The 15801-nt window shown below is 41.9% G+C and overlaps 1 protein-coding gene across 1 annotated transcript in view; it reads right to left on the bottom strand.

Moving 5' to 3' along the window:
* LOC133559364 (sodium/potassium/calcium exchanger 3-like) overlaps positions 1-15801 on the bottom strand; it is a 323976-nt gene that overhangs the window by 22667 nt on the left and 285508 nt on the right. The window contains exons 12-14 of the mRNA XM_061911072.1: positions 13129-13363; positions 9730-9896; positions 5755-5869 (exon numbers count right to left, since the gene is read on the bottom strand). Of these exons, the coding sequence (XP_061767056.1) occupies positions 5755-5869; positions 9730-9896; positions 13129-13363 (517 nt within the window). The remainder of the gene's footprint in view (positions 1-5754; positions 5870-9729; positions 9897-13128; positions 13364-15801) is intronic.

The following is a 15801-nucleotide window of genomic DNA, read 5'->3' as shown; positions in this document are numbered from 1 at the left end:
TACTTACACATACAAAGTCTTCAAGTTAGGAGTGAATTAGAAAGTATCCAGTTTTAAACGTGTCCGCATCATTCAACTAACTGCATCACAAGCTTAACGTAATTAGCAACTGTGACAATTAGGTGTCACTAAAAACAATTATCACTCCACTACCATTAAAATACTTTTTTTGGTGGGTGTGAGGATCAAAATGACACTGCAGATGGTTGCCACCGTATTGTGCTGTCTAGAAGTTGTTGTGTTTTCCTTTAAATCTGCAGTATTCTGCTGCCCTCCTCTGGTAAAGAACTGTTTAAACATTGGACTGTCCTCTGCCAAACTATTTTAATCGGTTTATATTGAACCAGAGAGTTACGCAGAGATTCTCACCGGCGGAAAACCAGCTTTCTATAGACGGACAACGTTGAAGACAGAAAAAATGAGCAGGTGGGCTCGTTTACCTGGGGCAGCTTGGATTACACACTGCATTTCTATCCATTCACCTGGTCAACGTCCATTCCCTGGCTAATAAGATGGACAAACGTCTGCTCGTCAACACCAAAAACACAAATTTTTGCAGATAGCTCACTATACCTACGGGACTTTCGGCTACGCAGAGTGGACCGCCTAAAAGAGCTCTCAGGGAAGATGAAAGTAGGACACAAATATGCTTCTATAGTAACAAAGGTTGATGCAAAGATGTCAGAGTGTTGAAGCAGACCTGCAGCCCACATCTGAAGAGATGTTTCAATAAAGTAAACCGGTTTATTCACCGCGGTAGTTCTCTTCGCATATCATGGTCTACATAACAGAAGCGTTAAAGCACCTGGCTGACCATATTGCGGACGTCGAGAAAATGCATCCTGACTCTTTGCTCATAATTCTGGAGGAAATTTAACTCATGAACATCTCAAATGCAGACATCATATTACGTGCCCTACAAGGGGAGCTAACACACTGGACCGCTGCTACACAGCGATAAAGGACTGTTATCGCTCTGTTCCCCAGGCATCTTTAGGACTCTATTCTGATTCACCTCGTCCTGACCTACAGGCAGCAGTTAAAAGTGTTAAACCTGCATTATGGACCGTGAAGAGATGGACAAAGGAACCAACGCAGCAGGGGGATTTTGCACAACGAAGCACATTAAAAAATGAAAATTGTTGAATGACAAGGCGCTTTATATGAAATTTTACCCGAAACTTATTCTGAGCTACATATTGCTCTGTCACTGATTACAATATGAAAACATATTTTCCATGTTCCGGTGGCTCTGTCGCTGGTGTTATTAGTACTTGCTCCTCAAAGCAGAAGATCTTGGGTACGAAACCCATCCGCGGTAAGAAAAATTTTAATCTACGTTCTAATTATGTTGAAATTGTGTAATATACATAGTGTGGTCACCCTGATGTCTGTGGTCATGAAGTCCTTTGAAAGACTGGGGCTGTTCCGCCCAAATGACATCATAGGCCCCCCTGCTGGACCTCCTGTTTTTTGCCTATGCGACCTACTATGTATACATGGGACTCAACCACATCTTGCATCACCTTGACTCCCCTGGGACCTATGCTAGGATTCTGTTTGTGGACTTCACCTCTGCATTTAACACCATTATCCCGGATATGCCGCACAGCAAACTCACCCAGCTCACAGTACAGGCCTCCACCTGTCAGTAGATCACCAACTTCCTGACAGACAGGATGAAGCATGTAAAGCAAGGGAGCATCATAACCAGCGCTTATACAATCAGCATTAGCGCCCCCCAGAGGTGTGATCTCTCCCCACTGTTTTTTCCCCCTCTGCACTACTGACTGCACCTTGGGGTCTCTCTCTGTGAAACTCTTGAAGTTTGCAGACAAATCCACCGTGTGAAAAAGACGACTCTGCCAACAGGCAGAAAGTGGAACAGCTGGCTCTCTGGTACTGTCAGAACCATCTAGAGCAGGGGTTTCAGACACAGGGCCCGTGGGCCAATTGTGGCCCGTGAGATGTTATTTTGCAGCCCGCACCTTGATATGTAAATTTAGTGTTAGTGTGGCCCGCAAGTTTTAAGTGAATGGCGCTTGACAGCGTCATAATTGTCATCCATCCATCCATTTCTACCGCTTAATTCCCTTTGGGGGCGGCGGGGGGAACTGGTGCCTATCTCAGCTACATTCGGGCGGAAGGCGGTGTACACCCTTGACAAGTCGCCACCTCATCGCAGGGCCAACACAGATAGACAGACAACAACTTTTTTAAATTTTCCTGAAGGAACTCCCCTGAAGGAATCAATAAAGTACTATCTATCTATCTAACATTCACACTCACATTCACACACTAGGGCCAATTTTGTGTTACCAATCAACCTATCCCCAGGTGCATTTCTTTGGAAATGGGAGGAAGCCGGAGTACCCGGAGGGAACCCACGCATTCACGGGGAGGACATGCAAACTCCACACAGAAAGATCCCGAGCCCGGGATTGAACCCTGACCACTCAGGACCTTCGTATTGTGAGGCAGACGCACTAACCCCTCTGCCACTGTGAAGCCCCCATATTTGTCATATTTGCTATAATTACCAAACCTTCCGAATTTTCCGGGAGACTCCGGAATTTCATGGCAGTCATTCAAGGGTAATCATTCCCTCGAACATCTGTGAGTTTTCACCCAAACAACAATGTTCAATGGGTGCCTTGTTGACACTGCCTTTGACGCCCTCTACAACTTGTACGAACAGTGTACCATTCCAGACATTTCTGTGTTTGGCTTTTATGAACACAAGTCATAGCATCCGCCTTTTCATCAAACATACAGCATATAGTCTCAGCCACATGTTCTGTAAGGTTTCTGCAAACATGTGTCAGTGACTGCAAGGCATACTTACAGGTCACACTGAGGGTGGCTGTATAACTAGTTTATCACTGTTACAAATATGCTCCACACTGTGAACCCACACCAAACAAGAATGACAAACACATTTCGGGAGAACATCTGCACCGTAACACAACATAAACACAACAGAACTAATACCCAGAATCCCATGCAGCTCTAACTCTTCCGGGCAACAATAAACATCCCCGCTACCTCCTGCGTCAGTAGAGGTGGAGAGTTAGGGCTGCAAGGTGTTCTGAGTATTTGTTCTGTTATGTTTATGTTGTGATACAGTGCGGATGTTCTCCCAAAATGTGTTTGTCATTCTTGTTTGGTGTGTGTTCACAGTGTGGCGCATATTTGTAACAGTGATAAACTTGTTATACAGCCACCCTCAGTGTGACTTGTATGGCTGTTGATCAAGTATGTCTTGCAGTCCCCACATGTGTCAACAGGAGTCTTTTACGGCACGTAAGAAGGCCAGCACGCTATTAATATGATGTAAAGTCGAAAGGGATGACATGTTGTAGAGGGCGGTAAAGGCAGTGCCAACACGGCACGCTTTTGAAATTGTTGGCTGGGTGAAAATCAGGACAAATTTTTGGAGAACGCTTAAAATTTAAATTAAAAACGCACAAAAATTCGGGAGTCTCCTGGAAAAATGGGGAGAGTTGTCTTGTATGTTGCAATTGCAGGAAAGCCATTCGAAGAAGGTGAATTCATTAAAGCGTGCATGCTTTTTTTTTTTGAAGAAATCTTTTCTTGCAGCCCAGCCTCACCCAGTGTCTGCATCCAGTGGCCCCCAGGCAAATTGAGTTTGAGATCCCTGATCTAGAGGTTACTCACTTAAGACTGTGTAGATGACAGTGGACTTCAGGAGGAGTCCCCATCACTCCCCCTCAACATTCCAAACAACGTGGTGTCTATTGTGGACTCTCAGGTTCCTGGGATCCACAATCTCAAGGGACATAAAGTGGACCTCAAACATAGACACAATCAGAAAAAAGGCACAGCAGAGGATGTACTTCCTACATCAGCTCAAGAGGTTCAACCTGCCAAAGGAACTGCTGATCATGTTCTACACAGGCATCATTCAGTCCGTCATGTGCACCTCTATCACTGTCTGGTGTGGATTTCCAACCAAGTTGGACAGAGACAGACTGCAATGGACAATCAGGACTGCACAAAAGATAATCGGTGTCGACCATCCGCCCATCCAGGACTCATACTGGAGGTTTGGAGCGGCAAAAAAATTAAAAGCCTTATGTAAGCAACACATGTTGAGGCGGCTGGTCTTCCTGCGAAGTGTGCTTACTCGTCATATGCGAAATCAATACTAAAATATTAATACCGCCAAGACCAGATCTTAATGCTATAATATCGATTCTCAAATCAAAATGTTGATACTTTTGATGCTTTAGGGTTTTGAGATAATGTATATCACCAACAGCAACACAGTGTAAACTAACTTAATCAGAATCAGATTTTTTTTTTTGTTGCCATTGTTTGAGAACGGGTTCACAAACTATGAATTTTACCTGGCGCAATCATGCAACATAAAAGACATATAACACAGAATAAAATAACATGAGCTGTAATTGAGCAATCAGATCTTGGTATTGTTCACGTGTCTGATGGCCGAGGGGAAAAAACTCTTCAGGTGGCAGGAGGTGTGGGTCTGGATGGACCGTAGTCTCCTACCTGAGGGAAGAGGGGAGAATATTTTGTGTCAAGGGTGAGAAGAGTCAGCTGTGATCCGACCCACACACCTCCTGGTCCTGGAAGGGTGGGAGTTTGCAGCCAATCACCTTCTCAGCAGCACGTACCATGTGCTGCAGTCGATGCTTGTCCCGGATTGTGGCGCCGGGGAACCACACGGTGATGGAGGAGGTGAGGATGGACTCGATGACTGCTGAGTAGAACTGCACCAGCATCTTAGTCGGCACTTTCAGTTTTTTCAGCTGCCGCAGGAAGTACATCCTCTGCTGGGCCTTCTTGATGAGGGAGCTGATGGTTGGCTCCCACTTGAGGTCCTGGGTTATGGTGGTGCCCAGGAAACGGATGGAGTCCACAATGGAGACGGGGGTGGGAGAGTCAATCAGGGTGAGGGGGGATGGTGGGGCTTTGACTTTCCTGAAGTCCATGATCATCTCCTCTGTTTTCTGGGCGTTCAGCTCCAGGTTGTTGAGGCTGCACCAGGACGCCAGCCGGTCCACCTCTCTCCTGTAGGCAGACTCGTCACCATCCGAGATGAGCCCGATGAGAATAGTGTCGTCCGCAAACTTGAGCAGCTTCACCGACTGGTGACTGGAGGTGCAGCAGTTTGTATAAAGGGAGAAGAGCCAGGGGGAAAGTACACAGCCCTGAGGAGTACCAGTGTTAGTAGTACGACTGTCCGAGACAATCTTCCCCAGCCGCACGTGCTGTTAATAACGAAGATCTTGTCTAAATGAAACATGACTGGTGGGAACTACTTTTTCTTCCGCCTAGGTAAGTACGTAATGCGTAGGCAAGAAAACCTCCTGCAAAGTTTCCTGCGCTTTAATTCGTCTACAAAACAGTTGGCAGTACTTGGCGTGGCCGACGACCCACTGCGGATAACGACAGACGAGGCAAACCCGCCCGATTCATCACCACAAGCATCCGTTGGCTCTTCCGCGCTTGCACATAATACTTTTTTAAGTACTTCTTTATATTTTTAGTTGGTTGTTTTTTTACATTGAACAAAAAAAGCACAGCCTACCATCAAATTTATTGTGTGGTTAAACATACTTGGTCAATAAATCTGTTTCTGATTCTGATAATGACTTTGATTAGGAATCAACAGTCTGAAAATGCTGGTTTCATATTAAACATATTGTAATATTGGTTAATACAGGGACAGTGTGAGCAAGTAAAGGTGATCACTGTGTGAATGACTACCTTGTCTAGCCACGATGAGGCTGGCCATACAATCAGGGACGCTGGTACCCGCTGCCAGGAAGGTGATGCCCATGATGACATCCGGGATGCCGAGAGTGAAGCCAATCACTGTAACCTGAGGGACAGAAGCAAACCATGACGGTTTAAACGAGTGATAGTTCTTGACGCAAAGCCCCCCTTTTTTTAAATCCCTTAAAACAATTGATCTCGACGACAGTTTGAAAGCAAAGTTACATTAGTGGCTTTTCACAGTTTAAAAAAAGAAGATCTAATCAAAAAAGGACCAAAAAAACCCCAAAACTCAGTTGTGACTATTCTTTAGTAAGGTCTTCTCGTAAAATGTCATCAGTACCAAGTTGGAATAGTAAAGATACAAACACTCTATAATTTGTTTTGGCTCATTGTAAAATAGACAGAATGTTATTTTTAAATACCGTAGATTAATTTGATTGAGTATAATAAGTAATTGATCCCAATAACAAGCACCAAGCATTATGAACACACTAAGTGGTTATGTGCCTATGAAACACACAATTTAGTTTTGTTCCTTTAAGAAAATACTGCTAATCTCAACTCTCTATGAGCCTTTTTTGTTAAAAGTATGTGTGTGTGAAAATATGTGTACACTTAATAGCACGCAAAACTGACGTACAAAGCAAAATAGCTCACACAATCCACTTAGCATGTTTTATGTCATGTTTACGCAGGACACATATGTTGCTTATAAGCACATAACACTGGAAGGAAAACGTCATGATCTGTTGCCCGGGTCATGGCTTGGTTTATGTTTTGTGTTATTCTTCCTAGTTGTGTTCCCCATGTGCTTTTAAGTATTATTGGTTGCAGCTGAGTCTTGCCCTGGCCCTGCTTTCCGACAATCCATTATCCTTCCTCTTGTGTTTAGTCCAGGTGTATTCAGTTTCTAATTTGTCAGTGTATTTGGCCCTCTTTTTTCTGTCTTGTGTTTGTCTGATTGTCTTATGTCCTGTCCTCGTTGTTGGAATAAACCTTCTTTCCATACATCCATCCATCCATTTTCTACCATTTGTCTCTCTCGGGGTCGCAGGGGGTGCTGGAGCCTATGCCAGCTGCATTTGGGTGGGATACACCGTGGACAAGTCGCCACCTCATCGCTAATCAGCACAACCTTGCTTCCCTGCAATTGGGTCCTCCTCCCCGAGCCTCCACATCCACAACCGTGACAGTATGATCAGACCCAGAAATGGACCCAGCTGCAAGCACATGGCACAGCGTCCTCGCCGCCATCAGCTTGCCTACGACCCTTTCTATAATTACCCGTTACAAGTTTCTTTTTTCTTTAGTTTTCCCTCTCCTTGTTTGTCTAATTCCCCTTATATGTCAAGAATGGTCTTTTGTGGCCAATCCCCCTCTTTCAACTCCTCACCCTGTTCCCTATATTACTTTGTCCCCCACATTTTGGTGTGATACAGATTCTCCCGACCTTGGTAATTCTGAGCATGAACTCATAAATCTCCTTTCTAACTGTGATTCTGGCTTTTATTCTGCTAATTTAAATTCAACTTCCAATGCTATTCCTAATCCTCTGCCTCACATTTCCTGGAATGACTGTGATTTTGGTGATTCTAGAGATGAGTTTATTAACTTCCTGGATTGTGATTTAGAGTCAGATCCTTCGTGTGTCCCAACTAATTCTTGTGTCCCAACCACCTACTCAGTGGCCTAGTGGTTTGAGTTCTGCCCTGAGATCGGTAGATCGTGAGTTCAAATCCCAGCTGAGTCATACCAAAGACTATAAAAATCGGACCCATTACCTCCCTGGTTGGTACTCAGCATTAAGGGTTGGAATTAGGGCTGGGCGAAATTGCCTTTTTTTAATATCACAATATTTTTAGGCCATATCGCGATATACGATGTATATTATGATATTTTGCATTGGCCTTGAATGAACACTTGATGCATATAATCACAGCAGTATGATGATTCTATGTGTATACATTAAAACATTGTTCTTCATATATGCTACTTTTAAACTTTCATGCAGATAGGGAAATCACAACTAAGTCAATTGAACAAAAGTGTATTTATTAAAGTTATTAAGCAATGGCACAAACATTCAAGTCATTTCCAAAACATAAATTGCTAGCTTGTCAGAGACATTTTAAGTGTCAAATAAAAATGAGCTGCATAACAAGAATTCAAATAGTATGTGTCCTTCACTATGTGGTATGTTACTAAGGTTATGAAATTCTCTTCATTCTCTAGCGAGGGACTTTACAAACGATGCTACATATTAGCAGTAATGCTACTTTTTATAGCAACGCTTTTTCCCCCCACACTTGACAAATTACGGTTGTCTGTTCGACATATTCCCACTTGAAGCCGAACCACTGCCAGACGATGAAAACCCTGCTGTTGTTATTGGGAATTAAGTCTTCCTTCATTTGTTACCAGATCCGCACCATCTTTCTCTCGTACGGCTACGTTAGCAGCTAACATTAGCCACGTCGCTACCTCTCTGCCCTTTTTTTTGTTGTTGTTTACCTTTCTGCCCTGCGAGCGCGTGTATGTGACGTGTGACGTATGTAAGCCTGCTTGTCTGCGAGAAGGAGAGACAGGAAAGAGCGAGGAGAGCCTGAAGTGTACACCCGCAGCTAAAAGTCCTGCGTGTGAACGTATATTCAAATATTACGATATAGTCATTTTCTATATCGCACAGAGACAAACCCGCGATATATCGTATATATCGATATATCGCCCAGCCCTAGTTGGAATTGGGGGTTGAATCACCAAAAATGATTCCCGGGCCCGGCCACTTCTGCTGCTCACTGCTCCCCTCGCCTCCCATGGGGTGATCAAGGGTAATGGGTCAAAATCAGAGAATAATTTCACCGAATCTAGTATGTGTGTGAATCATTGGTACTTTAACTTTTTAACTTTAACTTTGACCAATCAATCATTCTCCCCTTGTTTGTCCTCTTCTCGTGAGTTGACCTCTGATTATTACACCATGCACACACACACGCACACACACACACACACACGCACGCAGGCACGCACACACACGCGCATACTGGTTATCATTTAGAATGGGGACCATTTGTGGGGACCACCATTTCTACAGGTTGTGGAGACATAAAAAAAAAAGGTAAAACGGCCACTGCTCAGTTAGCTTGTACACATCTTTAAATCTCTGGATTGATGAAGTAATGTGCTGATCATTCTTACTAGGGACCCTGGGGAAAAAGAGTTCACACAAAATCACACAAATTTATATGTGACTACTGAGGACTATTTTTTTTTTTAAAGTTCAAATTAAATATGATGTGATCCTCAAAATACAGCACTACAGCTGTCCTCTTATAGGAAGTTTCACCACTTAAATGTAGCGGCTGCAGTCCGATGAGGGGGGCTGCTGTGCAAATGTCCCACACTCAAACTAACCAGTAAACATGTTTCATGGGCCAAAGCTTAAAAATCACTTAGGCATCTTCAGAATGGATCTGACTATCATTTAAAAAGGATTCCCTTTAGGGCAGTGGTCCCCAACCACACACACACACACACACACACACACACACACACACACACACACACACACACCAACTACAGTTGTAGTCCTACAACCATTAAAAAATAACTACTAAATAACTCAAAAATAAATATACAGTTACGTATATGTTACGCATCAGATACGTTAGCCCAAAAATAAATCCATAAGTTAGCAAAAATTAGTAAAAAACAAAAGTCTTTGGAGAGATTTTTTTTGCAAGGGTTTTTGAAAAAGCCCAGGGCTCCCCACCAAGTCAACATTATGGTGAGTGGTAATGAAGCTGAGATAGGCTCCAGCACACAAGCGGTAGATGGCTGGATGTATTTTCCATGCACTAATTTTGCTGCAGTTATCTGCCACACGTAACAATGCCTACATTAAACCGGTCCTTGGTGCAAAAGAGATTGGACACTCCTGCTGTATTGGACTGTATAATCTCTCACCATCCACACCATGATGTAGGAAAAGGCAGCAATCCACAGGGTAGAAAAAACGAAGGACAGCATGAACCAGTTCTCCCAGCGAGGTGTGGCGCAGTTGGGCACGGTGAAGTAGAGCAGTAGACACAGAGGCCAGGCGAGTAGCCACTTTAGTTTGTTAAACACACCGCCTGCAACACACACACACATATACATATATGTACAAGACAGTCTGGACGTATAATAGACACATATACACTGCATTTTTTGGGGGGAATTTTGCCAAAAGTTCACAGTCATGGATGGATTTTTTTTTTATGCATTCCAAATATTAAATAAAGGCGATCAAAAGTCCACAAGCTGTCTAATTCTGCCCATACAGCCCTTAAAAACATCCAAACACTTCCTTTAGGTTTTATATACATGACGGAAGTACATATGTATGTAATGTTGTAACGGGCATATCCATCCATCCATCCATTTTCTACCGCTTATTCCCTTTTGGGGTCGCGGGGGGCGCTGGCGCCTATCTCAGCTAGAATCGGGCGGAAGGCAGGGTACACCCTGGACGAGTCGCCACCTCATCATATTTAATATCTACGTATTTTTATCATTTTATGGATGCATTAATTAAAAAAATTCATCATGACTTATTTTCTTCTTCATCACTGATTATTACTCACTGCAGACTTCAGCCAACAAACATAATAAAAGATCAATTACTGTACAAGGTCTGCTGTCATTAGAATGCCGACTGCTGGGACGTTCATACATTCCCATTTTGATGAAAAATACTCGCAAAGGAACGTTTTGTTTCGTCCTCGCCAGTTCCAGGTTCTAAATGGCTGTTAAAGTGTCGCAACTTGTTGGATTGCCTCCACAGCAGTGAAGTGCGGTGAACTAAACACCAGGTGAGGCATACATACTCTTTTTTTTTTTTTTTTACTTAAATTCATATGTGCAGCTCTAGTCATTGTTGATTTAGGTTGCACATCAGAGTTACCGGGAAAAAAAGTTATTCGCTTTCGTAAAAACTTTATCATAATGATATTATGATATGATAGATGGGTCCAAAAACTATTTTGATAAAGTTGTTAATAAATACTTTTTGGTCCCATTTGCTTTTAACAAAATAAATCAAGTATTGTAAATGTATATTACTTTTCTGTATTTGCATCTAAAGCAGCAATAGCTATACTCTATGAAAACGTACTTTGTATGATCGCATTCATAATGTCTTAAAGTCCAGTTTAGAGAAGTATTTCATCTTGGATACAGTATGTAATCCTCCATATTGGCAGAAACAATCATTTAATTCAATTACATTCCAAGAAATTAAACAATATTTTTGCATCTGACAAAAAACACCCACCAACGCTGGCTTACTCTAATGGAAATGCCATGTTTGTTATAAATACAGTTAAAAAAAAAGAAGAGAAAAAAATGCTGGCTTCCGCTGGAGAGACCTGTGTGCTAGCTTGAGCGCCCCCACTTCTCCCAGTGTGGTGAGTCAGAGTACTGCTGAGGCATTGAACTGCAAGTTGACAATATATCGCCCCCTACCTTGAGGCAGAGGTACTTCCTGCCTCAAGACCTGCCTTTTCCACGTGGCAAGAAGCATGCACCCCCTCGCACGCACACGCAATACACACTGTGTGTAGCTGTGGAGGCACCGCCTGTGTCTGCCTCGCTTCTCATCTGCTGCATTGTTTTGATCAGGAAACATGGAATTTCCGTGATTTTGACCATTAAAATGATCAAAATATACAGGCACCACACCAAAATCACATAGGAAGCATAAACCAAAAGAGAAATATTAAAACGTATTTTATTTTATTACTTCGTTTTGAAACATCTCATGGTTAAGCCACCTGGTGGCAGCTGAGGCACTGCCTCACTTGCCTCCCCTGACAGCACGTCACTGCTCCACAGACGTGTCTCATGTCCAGGTGAGATGCATGATTTATGAACTACAATAAACTTACAGGGCGCAAAGAAGCGAGAAAGCTGCAGGTCACTTGATGATGTAAACATACGAACAAACAGAAGTGAACACGGCGCTCATCTAAATAGTTTGTCTGTGTTAGCGCTTATAATATCAATATCATATGTTTGGTTAATATTTAAGTCATGAAATGTAAATGGGGCATTGTTGGAGCTTTTTGAATGGTTATTTATTGGATTTTATGGACGGAATAGTGGAGCCCCCATTAGCTCCGCTGTAAGCTGACTTTTATTAACGTTGATTTATTATCTAGAATACATAAAAAAAAAAAAATCTATCTGTCGTCATGTCTTTCATAATGATTGTGAACAATAGGCACAATTCCAAAAAAGGTGCAGTTCCCCTTTAAGCTCATGATGCAGTAAATAGAAGAAGGTGAACATATTTGTTATTGGACACTTTCTAATACCTAAATTGGAGATTTTTTTTTAATGTGTAAGTAATATAGAACTATGATTATTTGATACTGTTCTTAGGACATATCGGAAACTTGACATGCAAGTCAATATAAAGCAGATACTTATTTTTTTGATGATATTGGACCAATATCAAAATAAATTTTGGCTTGGGACACCCCTACTTTATATGCAATAGAACACAAAACAAGCTACTTTCTGATATGATTTTAAACTTGAGATTATATCACAATTAACGTATTCCGCATTGCTACAATATTGTAGCAGTACCAAGCACCAGGTAAATAATAATTGTAATTTTACTAAGTACTGTGTCAAACGCGGCTACAAACGTGTTATGATGCAAAACTAATAAAAGGCCTATACCGTACTGTATTTTTTGGATTATAAATCGCTCCAGAGTATAAATCGCACCTGCCGAAAATGCATAATAAAGAAGGGAAACAAACATATATAAGTCGCACTGGAGTATAAGTCGCATTTTTGGGGGAAATGTATTTGATAAAACCCAACACCAAGAATAGACATGTGAAAGGCGATTTAAAATAAATTAAGAATAGTGAACAACAGGCTGAATAAGTGTACGTTATATGAGGCATAAATAACCAACTGAGAAGGTGCCTGGTATGTTAACGTAACATATTATGGTAAGAGTCATTCAAATAACTATAACATATAGAACATGCTACATGTTTACCAAACAATCCGTCACTCCTAATCGCTAAATCCTATGAAATCTTATACGTCTAGTCTCTTACGTGAATGAGCTAAATAATATTATTTGATATTTTACACATAAGTCGCTCCTGAGTATAAATCGCACCCCTGGCCAAACTATGAAAAAAACTGCGACTTATAGTCAGAAAAATACGGTACTTAATTTACCATTGAAACCAAAAATGGAGGTTAAAGAAAGGCTCAAATTCTGAGTATCCACCAATGGAAATTATATTCATACTGAGCTCCAGAACTCACAAACGTCATCCAATTCTTTCAGGCTACCTGGACACTTGAAGGGCACAAACGGCCCTTCTCCATCCTCTTCCTCCTCCTCTTCGTCATTCTCGTTGTTCTCGTTGTCTTCGTTCTCCGTATCGTTGCCCGTCTCGTGATCTCGCACGCCAGCACCCCTCTCGACCCCAGCCAGCCCGTTTTCCGTGGCACGCCTGTCCCCTCCTTTCACCGGAACATCTGAGTCCCCATTGGTCAAAGTCCGGGTGTTGATTAGACGCTGCCTCTGTAACACACACATACACACAGTTTTGAATATTACAATGAGTGTGTGCACATACTGCAACAATTCCTGAATATGTTAGTATTACTTTCTGAAATCTCGGCTAGCACTGAGCGTCATGCAGGAAAATAAGTGAACATGAACTAACTTCACCACAAGATGTACGGTTATTGATCAAAACTGAGTGCTGAGGTTTGATCTCAACCCAACAGAGCAGGCATTGCTAAACCTCGATACACAGGTAATATACGACCCATTTTAACCAACTTTTCCAACATATTTTGTTAAAACACGTCAACACAGAAGAACATTAGATAAGACAAGATTTGCAATACTACTTTGAGACTACCGTAAATCTTGAACAATTTAGTAGTGCAGTGGTACATTCCGTATGATTTGGTTTTCGACACCATTTTTACCCAGTTTTCGTACACCTAATCGTTATTGTACTGTCCAGGGCATGAAATTGGCACCCGCCCACACGCCAAATGCGGGTAACTTTTGTGATTGGCGGATGAAACTGTCAATCTACCTGCCACATTGGTGGGTAGCCAAGACAACACAACACTAAGCAAGTGTTGTGTGTTGTTGACCAATCAGGTAGCCTATGTGTGTTGTGTGTTCTAAGCAAGCCCCCGCGCCATTTTCTTGGATTTTAAAACCAAAATGTGGCGGCATACCGCTGGCGTGAAGAGGCCGGCTCCGGCTTTAACAGGCCAACAAAAGGAAGACGAGGATGACGATTTAAAATAAAATAAAAAAAGACGTTTTAATACGAAGTGGAAAGTAAACGACTGGCTGGTCTACGACGTCACAACAGAAGAGATGTACTGTCAGGATTGCCGTATGTATGGCTCGGAGAAAGCGAAATCAAACCTATTTGTAATCGGGACAAAAAACTTAAAGTTAGAGGCAATTAAGGACCACGAGTCCTCGAAAAGCAACTTGCTAACGATCAACTGTAAAGTGGGGAAGACGGCTCCTCCAGAGCTGACAGCTGCGGTCAAGGCACTGACCTCAATGAAAACAGCGCAGTTGGAGAGGATGAAGCTCCTGTTTCGGAACGTACACGCATTTGGAAAGAAGATGAGACCCTTCTCTGACTACGTGTGGATGTGCGAGTAAGTACCAACCTGCTTTAATGTTAGTAGATAACTAAAGATTAAGTTGGTTAATAACTCGACAGCACTTTGATGTGTATTCTGTACAAGTTCAAGAACCATTCTTATGCATTTTCTGAGTCGTTCACCGTTATTTTAGGCACAGAATATTTTGGCTGGTAAAAACCCACTGTGGCAGGTGAATTTCAAAATCCACCTGCCAAACCTGGTGGCCAAAAAAAGTTAACTTCAGGCCCTGGTACTATCAAACATCACATGTATAAAGAGAGATGTGAAATGTTCATCAATACATGTCATTCATCATTGTATGTATTTCACATTGTTATCATTGTTATCATTATGTGTTTGGATTTGATATTTGTGTGTGTCTTGAACGATGTGAATGATTTTACATTATTTCTCATGGTTGCTGACCCCATGTGTCAAAGTCAATGAAGGATCTATGGCTCCTGAGATGATATTTGATTAGTATTAGAACTGGCCTGCAGGCCACAGCCGCATGCTGCTGTTTTGCAGGTATCAATACTCCATCATTGTTGGCGCTAGGAATTTTGATGGGGTCCCACATTAAATGTTTGGGGTCCCACTCTTTTGTAACCGTTTTGAAAACAAATGATAAATGTATGCATTATCCTGTTATAACTCCCATTCTATATTGTGTTTTGGAAAAAGGTTGTCATAAACATTACTTAATTCGTTAAAAATAATAATACAAAAGAAAACAATTTTTTATGCATATGTCAATTTATGTAGTTATACACATTCATTCACTTTCTTCTTTCCTTTATGGATCTAAACTTTACCGCTGCCGGTATTTTTTCTATATGTTATTGTAATATTTTCAGAATGTGTTCGTTCTATTTTTGGCCAAAGTAAGACAAAGAAAACAATTTCAAGTTGTCTTTATTTTTTTTGCTTTAATGCCATGATTTTAATAGTCCGGCCCGCGTGTGAACAGATTTTCCTCCATGCTGCCCCAGAGATAAAATGAGTTTCACACACCTGATAGACGACACACTATAGACCAGGGGTCGGGAACCTTTTTGGCCGAGAGAGCCATGAAAGCCAAATATTTTAAAATGTATTTCCGTGAGAGCCATATAATATTTTTAACACTGAATACAATTTAATGCGTGCATTTGTAAGTAAGACTAACATTTTTTAGAGAATAATAAGTCTCTTATTCTTTTTAATAACGTTGTTATTGGGGCGGTACATCTTGGATGGTTGAGTGGCCGTGCCAGCAACTTGAGGCTTCCAGGTTCAATCCCGCTTCCGTCATCCTAGTCACTGCCGTTGTGTCCTTGGGCAAGACACTTT

This window comes from Nerophis ophidion, linkage group LG09 (assembly GCF_033978795.1).
Source record: "Nerophis ophidion isolate RoL-2023_Sa linkage group LG09, RoL_Noph_v1.0, whole genome shotgun sequence".
In the NCBI taxonomy this organism is placed as follows: Eukaryota; Metazoa; Chordata; class Actinopteri; order Syngnathiformes; family Syngnathidae; genus Nerophis; species Nerophis ophidion.
This window is presented reverse-complemented; position numbering and strand designations above follow the sequence as displayed.